Source organism: Podarcis vaucheri (genome assembly GCF_965113315.1).
Source record: "Podarcis vaucheri genome assembly, chromosome: 7".
Taxonomy (NCBI): Eukaryota; Metazoa; Chordata; class Lepidosauria; order Squamata; family Lacertidae; genus Podarcis; species Podarcis vaucheri.
In genome coordinates, this window is record NC_138765.1 from 31,200,667 (window position 1) to 31,212,885 (window position 12,219).

The 12,219-nt window shown below is 44.2% G+C and overlaps 1 protein-coding gene across 1 annotated transcript; it reads left to right on the plus strand.

Annotated features, from left to right (window-relative positions):
• The first annotated feature begins 923 nt into the window (after positions 1-923).
• LOC309537342 (fatty acid-binding protein, liver) lies at positions 924-5,800 on the plus strand. Its single transcript, XM_082232210.1, has 4 exons — positions 924-1,086; positions 2,407-2,579; positions 4,667-4,756; positions 5,674-5,800. Exons 1-4 carry the CDS (start codon positions 1,020-1,022, stop codon positions 5,722-5,724), a joined length of 381 nt encoding a protein of 126 aa, XP_082088336.1. The 5' UTR covers positions 924-1,019; the 3' UTR covers positions 5,725-5,800.
• Positions 5,801-12,219: the final 6,419 nt, after the last annotated feature.

The following is a 12,219-nucleotide window of genomic DNA, read 5'->3' on the forward strand; positions in this document are numbered from 1 at the left end:
TCACAAGCTGGAAGCTGGAAGGTAGTTTGTTGATTTTGCTTTTGCTTTTAAGCCTATGCTAGGAACAAAGGAAGCTACCTTACACCAAGTCAGGCCATTGGTCCATCTAGCTCAGTATTGTCTACACTGACTGGCAGCCACTCTCTAAGATACTCCCTAGTATCCTTCGAAATTCACATTTCTCCAGATATGGCATGTGGTTCTCCAACCAAATAAATTTGTTCAGAAATGCTTATATTAGGGGAAGCATGCATAAAAATGCACACATGGATGAAAATAACACAAAATATATTGGGAGAAATTGCTTGCAAAAATGTGCATATTAATCAAAATTGCATACAAAAATGTGTGTGTTAGGAGAAATGTGCACCAAAATGTTGGCAAATTTTCATAAGGACTTTAAAAAATGCAAACTGCAGGTCTTAACTTTAGACTGGGAAAATGAGAAACCAAAATCAACAGATTCATCCATCCCTAATGTTCTGTGGCAAAAATCTGAAGTGAGGGTGGAGGAGATATATGATATACCAGGGTGAAGTATACACAAAAAAATGCCTAATTAGTGAAAATAGCATTTTCATGAGGACATGTTGTTGTTTTTAAATCACCAAGTGATGTGGAGATGTAGCAAATGAATTTAAGGGTAGGAAAGTGAGAAACTGAAATTGACAGATTCAGCCACCTTTGCATTGGATTCACCCACCCTAAATACATTGAGGCTTCCTGCCTTCATTGTTACATAAACCCTGGATCTTGAAATAACGTGTGATTTGCCAATGCCTGTTCCTGTGAGGAATCAGTCAAGGCTTGCACCAACCCAATGACCGGAAGGTTATTTCCACAAAGCCAAAATTTAGGATTAATTATTGATAGTTCCTAGTATAATCATTTGCAGCTTGAATTTGGGCAGGATGCAGGATTCACATCTTTATAAATGGCACCCAGTTAAGTTGGGGACACCAACAACTGCTTTTGCCCTGCACCAGTAGCCTGTCGTTCTGTCATTCCTGGTTTCCAAAATGGCATTCAATGGCACGTGGCAGGTCTACAGCCAAGAGAAATATGAAGAGTTCCTGAAAGCTATTGGTAAGCAGCTCCTTGCTTCTTCCGGAAGAGACAAGTTCGCTAGAGTATAATCAGGGGTCTCACGGGAGACCTGTTCTCTCTGCTTTGAGGACTAATAGAATTTGTAAAGTCCTCTGGGCAGAGAGGCAAAGGACAGGGCTAGGAACCATGCAGACCTCTTTTGCTAGATCAAGGTGAGCAGCATCTTCTGCTACAGAATCAATCTTTTGCTGCAATTAGAAAGCCCTTCTTTGCTACAATTCTGTGATTGTTTCCCTCCAGTTTTAGAGGTCAAGGATAGCTCAGTTGGCAATTAAGACACTTAATCTCAGGGTCATGGGTTCAAGCCCCATGCTAGGCAAAAGATTCCTACATTGCTGAGGGTGGGACTAGATGACCCTGGTGGTCCCTTCCAATTCTACATCATTCCTCGCCATACATTCACTATCACCCCAATTTAGACATCTTCCCAAAACCTTTCCAACCTCAGAATTGCTCTTTTACTGAGAATATAATGCTCCTTGTTTCCAGGCAAGAGGAAGCAATCCTTCAGGCAGAAAGCATGCATAGGGTTCCCCACCATAGAATGGGGTGGTGGTCACTGCTTTAGAAGGTGTTAAATCTAAAAGGAAGGGCCATAGCTCAGTGGCGGATATCTGATATGGATGCAGAAGATCCTGGTTCAATCTCCAGGGTCTCTGAGGAGGGCTGGAAGACGGTCCCCTGCCTAAAACCTTGGAGAGCTGCTGCCAGTTGGTATGGAGTTAGATGAATCAGTGGGTCTGACTCAGTACAAGGCAGCTTCCTGTGTTTCTGAAAATGAGTGAGACACATACATGGAGGAAGAGAGGCTTAGCAGTGACTATTAGCCATGCACAGTTGGCACCTGCAACCAAATGTTGCCCTTTCTAGGGCTGCTGTTCAAGATTCCAACCCCACCTCCCCTCTGGCTTCTCCCCCTTCCTACAGTCATTGTGTGGTCAACGAGCATGCTCAGTTTGGGGATCCTTTAATTTGGAGTTCCCCACAATACCTCCCAGTCATGTTAAGGTGGTGTTGTTTGGGCTACATAAAGGATTGGCACTCATAACCAGAAGCCTGGGAAATAGAAGGAATGATAGCAAAATGGAACTTCCATTGCCTGTGAACAATGGTTGCAGGAGAGCAATAGTGGGGGGAGACTGTGCTCCTACTTGAAGGCGTCCCCAGAGGTATATTGGGGGAAGGGGAAAGCAGGATGCTCTAATAAGCAGTTCTTTGATCTGATCCAGTCAGGATCTTTCATGTTCTCCATTTATGAACACCACATCTGTCTGCCTCTGTCTCTTTCCACCTCCCCAGCTTTGTCAGACGATATCATCAAAGCGGCTAAAGACATTAAGCCCATCACTGAAATCCAGCAAACCGGGAACAGCTTTGTCGTCACATCCAAAACCCCCAACAAATCCGTCACAAATTCATTTACTCTGGGAAAAGAAACAGAAATGACCACCATGGATGGCAAGAAAGTGAAGGTAACTAAGGGCTTTGAGAGAGTTAACAGCATTAGCAGGTGGCTCTTGATGCTGCCGACTGATTACTCAGGCACATCTGCAACACAAACTAGAGCAGAGTTGGTTCCAGTGTGAGAGCTGCTGGGAAACAGTAGCTGGTGGAGATTCCCAGATGCTTTGCCAGAACGACAGTTCCCAAGGTTCTTTGCTGGAAAGACATTATAACCACGCTTCTTTAAAACTGTCTTGTTTGTAATGTACAGAAAAGGGCCAGTCCAAGATATTTTTGGTGCATAATGTAGAAAACCGACTGCTCCTCACACGTGCATGAATTTAAAAGGGTGCACAATCTCCTGCGACACTAAGCTGCCGTTGCTGCTCATTTCGCTGGGGCTTGAGCAAGAGAAAATCCCACAGGACTGTGCCTCCAGACTCAAATCTGCCCTACCTGTTTTTACTCTGCCATCCTCAGAGGCATACGATGAAGCTGCCACCTGGTGCAGCTGCCTCACCTGGCTGCTGTTGTCATCCACACTTCTTCGGTTTGCCCTGCCGCTTTCCTCTGGGAAAACCTGTGGTTTAGCGCTGAATTTGAACAATTGGCCATCAGGTTTCCCTCAGATTGCTGCTTGTTCCAATATAGCACTAAAATACAAGTTTCCTAAGGGGAAAGTGGTGGGACAAAGGCAAAACCTCTTGGACCTGCACCTAGAAAGTACGGGACAAGCAGGAAAGCACTCAGACACCTCCTTTCTATGCACAGGACAAGCGAAAGTGTGCATGAGTCCTGAATTCTCTGTAGAGTTGCCAAACCCAGAGAAAAGGGCAGGGGAGGGAGAATTTTGATCCAGTTTTCATTTCAGGGTGAACCTACCTCATTCACACTTTTTGAAACAATACACAAGGCAAAAGACAGGCGTCCTTCAAAATCCACACTTCCCAAATTTTGCATTGCAGGTTTTTCAGTCAGGTAATGGGTACGAGAAGGCAGCTACTAGGGTGAAGTGTGCATTAAAGTGCATATCCTGGAGAAAATAACAAAGGGAAAAAATGCATTATATTGGGGAAAATGGCTTCTCAGAACTGAGTATATTAGTAAAAAAAATGCATTAAAATGTTTATATCTGAGAATGAATTTGTATGAAAATGCTACTGAATTTTCACAAGGACGTTTAAAAAAATCAAACTGATGTGAAAATGTAGAGAACTGAAGAATGAAAAAATGAAAAACAGGTTCACTCATCCCTACTCACACCTGCATGTGAGAGCCCACATGGGTGGGTTCTTAAAGGTAGACACAGAGGCCACAGTCACACTATACATTTAAAGTGCTATGGCACCACTTTAAACAGGCATGGCTTCCCGCAAAGGATTCTGGGGGCTGTAGGTGGTTAAGGATCCTGAGAGGCATTAAGAGGCTCCTGCTCCCCTCAGAGAGCTACAGTTCGCTGAGTAGTTTAACAGCCAAGCCCTCTTCATAAGGAACTCTGAGAACTGAAGCTCTGGGAAGACAACAGGGGTCTGGTAACAATGCTCAGCACCCTTAACAAACTACAGTTCCCAGAATTCTTTGGGGGAAACCATGACTGTTTAACATGGTAGCAAAGTGCTATAAATGAATGGGACAAAGTGGTCAGAGACTCTGGGCCTGGCTGGCAACCCTCAATCTTTGTGGCACAGTATTCCCAGGAGGCACCTGTTTCTTTCCCACTGCAGTGTATGGAGAAGCTTCTATTCACTTTAGAGGCTCCATAATGTACACATTTGTTTAGAATGTATATACAGGCAGCAACTGATTTGAGTGTACGTTACGTTCCAGACCCCTGTGCACATCAGTGGTGCCTGTGTAAGGCGCCCTGTCCTGTTCTGCCCCCTTTTTTGTGATGTTTTTCGTGACATTTTCTGGGTGTTTCTGAGTTCACTGCAATGTGGACATGTAAAGTCATGCACATATCAGAGGTGTCTAAAACACTAACTGCCTGTATTCATTTCCTTCATTCTGGTGCAACTCTGCCTTCTGCTGGCCATTTGGCTGTGGCCACCTATGCATCTGATCTGTTGCTGCCCAAACCTTGTGCAGTAATGGTTTTTCTTCTTTTTTAAAACAGTGCACAGTAACCCTGGAAAATGGGAAACTAATAGCCAAAGCAGATAAATTCGTCCATGAGCAGCAAGTAGTTGGCAATGAAATGGTGGAGGTGAGTAAATGCTGATACAGTGGTACCTCGGATTACAGACGCTTCAGGTTACAGACTCCGCTAACCCAGAAATAGTACCTCGGGTTAAGAACTTTGCTTCAGAGTGAGAACAGAAATTGTGCTCTGGCAGCACGGCGGCAGCAGGAGGCCCCATTAGCTAAAGTGGTACCTCAGCTTCAGGTTAAGAACGGACCTCCGGAACGAATTAAGTACTTAACCCGAGGTACCACTGTATTTTAAGATGAACAGTTGCAGAAGGGCCACTTTCTCCAAAAGAGGGGCTGGGAGAATGTCTGTGCCTCTGCCTTTGGAAGCTCCTGTTCTCCCAATCCCAGATATGTGGGAAGTATTGGTCAAGGATGCAAGCATTTTGCTCACTTTTATTTTGGCATTTTGCATCATGCATTTTGCTCACTTTTATTTTGGCATTTTGCATCGTGCCACATGGTTCTGCAAAATACTGCAGGCCATCTAGAGAAAGGCACTCTGCACATGCTCAAAGGGTACATGCCCCTTTAACTATTGCAAATGTGAAAGCAAGAATCGAAGCAGGTGTAGATGCTAATGCATACAAGAGCATTTTGAACATGGCCACCCTATCCCCAATCCAAGACTACACAAACTGGATCTCATCAGGAATATGCTCCAACAATAGCCATGGCTCGAACAAAGGTGAAAACTCACTCCAAACAAAATAGTTTCATTGGAATGTTTTTGAATCTAAATTATATGTGTCAGTTAATTTACTAAGGGATCTACTTTTAATTGGTTCCCTGGCTTCAACGATTGCCCCAATTACCTGGTTATATGCAGTGTTTTGGAACACGTTCTGATGTACTTTGCGTTGCTTAGGTAAGTCTTACATCTGCTAGTTACGAGGCAATTTAGAGAAACCTTTTCCAATTTATCTTCCACAGACCATCACATCTGGCTCAGCAACATTCACCAGACGAAGCCGGAAGGTTTAAAGATTCAAAAGACAACCCAGTTTTGTAGCAAACTTTTTATATTTGGGGAATAAAGTGCCCTGTCCATCACTGATAATGTTTCCTTTTATTTATGGAGGGTGAGACTTGTTGGAAAAATGCCCGGGAAGGCCACCACCTTCCCAAGACACCAGGGCGTCTCTCCGGTGGTCACTCTCTGGCTGTAAATCTTCCTCAGTCCAGAGAGACCTGTGATAAGCGACCCCCCCCTGAGAGGAGCACGCTCGTCTTCCGGCATCTCACTGTAGAAGAAAGAGACAATGAGTAGCTATAAACTACTTTATTTAACAGTCTATATACAGAGACTCCAACAGCATGTCTGCTCTCTCTCAGCAGCAGTACAGAACAACATCTCACACAGAAGTGAAATAACCTCTATCAGTACTCCAACAGCAATGAGACTTCCTGTCTCATGCCCTCAGACACTCACATGATATAAACAACCATAGTGCTACTTGCTGAGCAGCTGGTGAGATAAAAATCCTAACAAGACTATCAATATATTCTGCCTCCACTGTCGGCGGCAGTGTGCTTGTGAACACCAGTTGCTGGAAGCCGCAGGAGAAGAGAGTGCTCTTGCCCTTGGGTCCTACTTGCAATTTTCCCACAGGCTTCTCATTGGCCACTGTGAGAACAGGATGCTGGACAAGATGAGTCATTGGTGTGTTTCAGCAGTAAGGTTCTTCTTAAGTTTAGCAATGCTAAAGGAAATGTAAAGGGACGTTGCTGAAATTGAGAGGACTTTAGTTTTGAAAAGATTCCAAGGAAAGCTTTGGGGCGAAAAGAACTCTGGTGTCACCAAATGGAATGGAGTTAGCATGGGTTGCTGACAATGCTAGGCCTACTCATTGTAGATCCACTGAAATTAATGGACATGACTAACTTAGGCCCATTCATTTCAATGGCTTTACTCCACATAAAACTCAGTTGGGTACAACCACAAATTAGTCATGTGAAGTTGGCTTCTCATCAAATGGCAAAGATACATCGTTGAGCATCAAGTGCCTCTCCTCTTGCAAAGGACATCGTCTCTTGCTTTTTGCCTCTTTCATGCCAAAGCCCTCATATAAGATTCCCACTAGTGCCCCTATAGCTGCCCATAAAGCTGTGCCAATTAATTACAGACCTGCAGCAGCTGAGAAGAAAGAAGAGTAAGAAACACTGTTACTGTGAATCCTCAGCTAGAGGGCCGAACCTTGGTACATTGGTGTAATAGCTCTCTAAGAGTGACTAGAATAGGATAGCAATGCTCACTTCAGACACTCCTCCAGCATAGATAAGTGCTGGTATTGCCATCATCTATGCATCCAAGAACCCATTCACAATTCTGCCTCCAGTGAAATTGTGGCACCCTTAAAAAAATGAAAACGCTAGAATTAACGACATGGTAAGAACCTTAAAAATAAGTTCAGAATTACTATCACACACACATCTACAGTTCTGCACATGACACCAAACAGCTAATGCTGTAGATGATAGAATCGGGATTCAAGATTATCCTAACAGATTGGAGAACTGGGTTCCAACTAATAGAATTAATTTCAATAGTGTAGCAGGAACCCCCCACCCCAATCATTCTGTTTGCACAAACTTCACACACACTCACACTCACACACTACATACGCCACATTTCTGTTATAAATTCATAGAAAATCAACCATACATCGGATTTGCACTGTTCCATTTTATTTTACTCCATGTGACAAGGACTATTAAGGGGGGGGTGGCTTGGTTCTGGTCAGCCATAATCCCTTCAGCATACCAGCACATCCACAGGAGCCCTGCCCAGTTGCTATGTCAGCCCTGATAATCCCAGACAGAAGACAATCAAAAAGACAAAGAACCTGCATATGGGAGTGGATTCAGCACAGACTGAAACAAAGGACAATAATCAGATTTTCCCTCTGGGGGCAGGAAACTGCAAACTCCCCTTTGTCACCTGGAAAGTACTCATGGGGAGGGGGAAAGGAGGAACCAGCCAGGTGACAGGACACTCAGGTTACCACCACAACTCCTCCCTCAACCCCTCCTTTCTGTAATGTATGCATGATGTCAACCCCTTCTGTAATGTATGCATGATGAGCCGGGGGGGAGCAGCGCTGCTTCCCGAGCCGAGCCCGGGGGAAAACTTCGGCGTCGTTGCACCGGGTGTTGGAAGCGGAGGCTGGCGGGGGGCCCTCACCTGCAAAACCTGGTCGCCTCTCATATATTTCGTGCATTGCATTCATCGCCCGCTTTCTCCTCCAAGGAGCTCCCGGGGGCGCGCGTGGTTCTCCCCGTGTTATCCTCGCAACAACAGCCCTGCGAGGTGGGTCAGGCGAGTGGCCCAAGGGAGCACCCAGGGATTGTCCTGGCCAGGTGGGGTGATTTGAACCCTGCTCTCTGCCCGGTCTTCGTCCTCATTTAGCCCCCACATGTGCATGACTGTGCATGACTGAGGTTTTCCCTCCTCGTCTTGGCTATGGTGTGAGTCTGTGCTGTTAATTAATGGGGTTCTGCCTTCGGAGAAGATGAGCCAGCCCTCAAGGAGGTGATTATGTAATTTGCTAGCAATTCATGTCCCTCCCGGCGTGACGCTGCGCGCTGACGTCACGGGGCTGTAATGGTGGTGTGCCTCGATATTTTTTTCATGAAACAAGTGTGCCTTTGCCCAAAAAAGGTTGGGAAACACTGACTTAAATTGCTGAGTTTCTCTTTTTGTTTAAAATCAAACCCTATTTTCAAAATCTACTCCTTACCCTTCCCTTCCCTTCCCTTCCCTTATTCCAGTGTTTCCCAAACGTTTTTGGGCAACGGCACACCTGTTTACCGGAAAAAAATCTCGCGGCACACCACCATTAAAGCCCCGCCCCGTGACGTCAGCGCGCAGCGTCACGCCGGGAGGGACGCACAAAAGTGAACGTTTTTTCCCTTCCCCTTGCCGGGGTGGGAGGAGGCAGCAGAGCGAGGGACTGAGGGACGGCGGCAGCTGAGGCGGCGGCGGCTGTTGTGGTGGTGGCGGCGATAGCGGGCGGAGGAGGAGCCGTCGCCGGGAGTTGCTGCTGCTGCTGTTGCTGCTGCTGCCCGGACATGCCGGCCTCCTCCTCCTCCGCTGTCTCGCGCTCCTCCCTTTTGCGCGCGCTGCCCCGCCGCTCGGCACCACCACCGCGGAGCCGCCCCCGGCTCGACGCGGATCCTCGCCGCCGCCGCCTCTCGCCGCCCGACTCGCCCGCCTCCCTCCCACGGCACACCAGCCGGTGTCTCACGGCACACTAGTGTGCCGCGGAACACCGGTTGGGAAACACTGCCTTATTCAAATGGTAATTTAGCCAAAGGATGCAACATTTTCAATAGTATAAAACGTTTGCTGAGACATGAACTCTGCACATGCACAGAGGCTAGATCAGCTAAAGAAGAGAGAGAGAGAGGAAGGGGGGAACTGTAAGGGGAGAGAGAAGGTTTGGAGAGTGTGAAACCTATACAAATTTCCTTATGTAAAACTTGGAACCATTGAGGGAAATCACCCTTAATGTGTTTTGCTCCAGGGGCTACTTAAGACAAAAGAGTTAAGTATTGGACATGCCAAATTCTTTTCACAGGTAAATATCAAAGCACTCCCACTGTGAGTTCCTCTCTTGAGTAGTTTCTCCCCCCCCCCATGGGATTTAAATGTTATAACAGGTTTTGTGTGTGTGTGTGTGTGTGTGTGTGTATGCCTATGCATTTTAGGAACAGCATTTCCTGACAGACCTCTCACATGAAATAATTTTCCCTTTCAACAGGTGTGTACATGCCTATGCATTTTAGGAACAGCATTTCTTGACAGACCTCTCACATGAAATAATTTTCCCTTTCAACAGGATATGGGAACCTAACAAAGTGTCCTTTCTTTTCTCCCACAGCACAAATGATAATGAGGGGATGCAAACAGTGATTTAAATACTCTATAAAAAGTAATTGCATTGTATTTCTTTTTGTCTTTCTTCCCTTAAAGCCAAACAGTCACTTTCTGTTCAGCAAAAGAAGTCTGAATCCCTGCTATATTAGTGACTTCCCTCTATCTCTTTGTGGCTTTGACATTTTTTTTAGGTTACAAATAATCTGTTTTCGTTTATTAAGTTCGTTTTATCAGTTCTTCCATTATATATATGAAATTAATCGAAGCACAACCAAACATTGTTTGTGGACTGGTATTTGTTTACCTTTTTGCCTGAGCATTTCTTATTAATTCTGTCATTTTGGCTAGTGCAAGGTACTTGCACAACTTTAAATTGCCATTCATTTTTTCTTGGTATTAACTCATTTCCCAGTATTCCGCTATTAACATTACAGCTGATGTTGTCACATCATTTGGGATGTTAGAATGCCAAAACAGATTACTTCAGGTTACTTCAAGTTTCTTATTAATTGTGTGTCTTAGCATTTATTTATTTTTGGTTCCTCATAGCTCATTTTGTGTGTGTGTGTTTTAACTTTGGGGACATGTTCATCACATGTTGAAAGTCAGTTTCATGAAGTTCTTTTATCAGATAGCACATGGTGAATTTAAAGTTTTTCCCCCATTGTTTTCCCATTTTTTTCAGTCCAGTAGTAATCTGTGCGGTTTTTGATAATATCTCTGTATTATTTAATAATAGTTCTTTTCTGAATCTGATGTCTTTGTGTCAAGTCCGTTTTCATCTAACTGGTAATCTAATTTTTTGCTTACTTTTAATTTTTTAACCTTTCTTGTATTTTTTACAGTTCTCTTTCTCTACATGTGGAGTAATTTTTTATTAAGTGAAGGAAAGCAAACAAATTTAGCAGATAATAACAGTAATTATATGGAAATGTGATAATGAATAAAATGTTTAATCCACTAAGATTGTTATTATTTGCAGCTTCCCATGGAAACTGGAGGACATCCTTTTTTGCCTTTTGCCCCTTCCTTGTCTAACTGTGTTTTTAAGTCACCCCAAAACCCTGCCCCCTTACAGGATATCACTTCTACAGATGTGCAATGATGAAAAGCAGCAACAACCCCTCAACTCAGTACTTCGCCATCACAAGACCAGCAACAACAGACAACAGAGTTTTCAAAGTGCCCACAGCTATCTCTTTCAAAGGCTATAGACTGCCGGGGGAGTGGGCCTGACAAAGGGGGGTGGAGTTGACTTGCAAGGACATCTTTTCACTTGAACCTCAAGCCTCTGTGCTCCAGGATTCAAAAGATACATGCGTAAAAGATCACAATTGTGTCAAGATATGCAACTGATATTTAATTAGTTTGTTTTGTATTACGTGTTATTACGTAGGAATGTTGAAATGTGTCTGACAGTGTGTTATTTGTGGGGGGGCTATTTTGTGTATAATTGTTTTTATGTTTAATGTCTTATTCCTTACACCCCAGTGGAGGATTCTCATACATTTTATGCTTTTTAATAGGTCAGGCTATTATGTAGTCCAATGTTTAGAATTAGATAAATTTATAACCACATTTCGTTGTTCCACCTGGCACTCTGCCAACTTCCCTACCCATTTTAAAATGTGCTAAAACTCGCTTTACCAAAGAGAAGCTGATAAGATACATGAAGGTGCATATGCTTTGGTTTAGCAGGAATGATCCCTTATAGAGTTAAATTGTCTTATTTGGACAAAGTGCCCTTTTAAGAACAGTTTTCCTTTAACAGACTGGTTTGAAAGGTTGAGAACCATGGGCACATAAATTCAAATTGGACTCAGTTTGAATTGGGCAAGTGTATCCAGGCTGCAATTAGCTTTTTGGTCCTTAAAGTGCAAGTGAGCAACTTCCCAGGACTGCAAGACCAGAGCCTGTAATAATAATAAGAAATCCCATGGATTTTGGCCAAGGCAAAGACATTTCTCTCAGGACGTGTCCGAAACCTGTGCCAGCTGTGGTGGGTGCCAGGCAACATGATAAATATGAAAGCTCTAAGTGGATTCACCAGGGATTGCCACTACTGCGACACCATGCCGATGTGAGACCACAGAAGAGCTACCTTGACACCTGAGAACACAAAAATGGCGGGAGGGGAGCAAACTGCACTTATCAGTCATTAGTGGACCTTCCTGCTAAATGTAAAGCATAGATCACTATTGAGAAAATATTTCTTCCAAGGTGCTAGAATACCACAAGTAACTGAGCAACAAAATATTAATTTACGTGATATCCTATGTCTAACTATGTGCACTGTTACACCATTATATTTCTATGCAAATATCCTTAAAGTAGCATGATATCCAAGTCCCTTTCAGGTTCATATGGACACACACATCTGGGACAGAGAATACCAGGTTATTATTTACCACCTTAAATTGTGCGGAGAAAAGGATTGCAAAGTAGCCACCTTTGCAATCTTATCTCCGAAGGGGGGAACTGTAGCAGGAACCCCCCACCCCAATCATTCTGTTTGCACAAACTTCACACACACACACACACACACTCACACACTACATATGCCACATTTCTGTTATAAATTCATAGAAAATCAACCATAC

Bases quoted from the DNA above. Each gene is read 5' to 3' on its own strand.
- LOC309537342 (XM_082232210.1), top strand. From the start codon at position 1,020: ATGGCATTCAATGGCACGTGGCAGGTCTACAGCCAAGAGAAATATGAA. The intron at 1,087-2,406 runs GTAAGCAGCTCC...CCACCTCCCCAG, and splicing joins AGAGTTCCTGAAAGCTATTG to CTTTGTCAGACGATATCATC. The intron at 2,580-4,666 runs GTAACTAAGGGC...TTTTTAAAACAG, and splicing joins TGGATGGCAAGAAAGTGAAG to TGCACAGTAACCCTGGAAAA.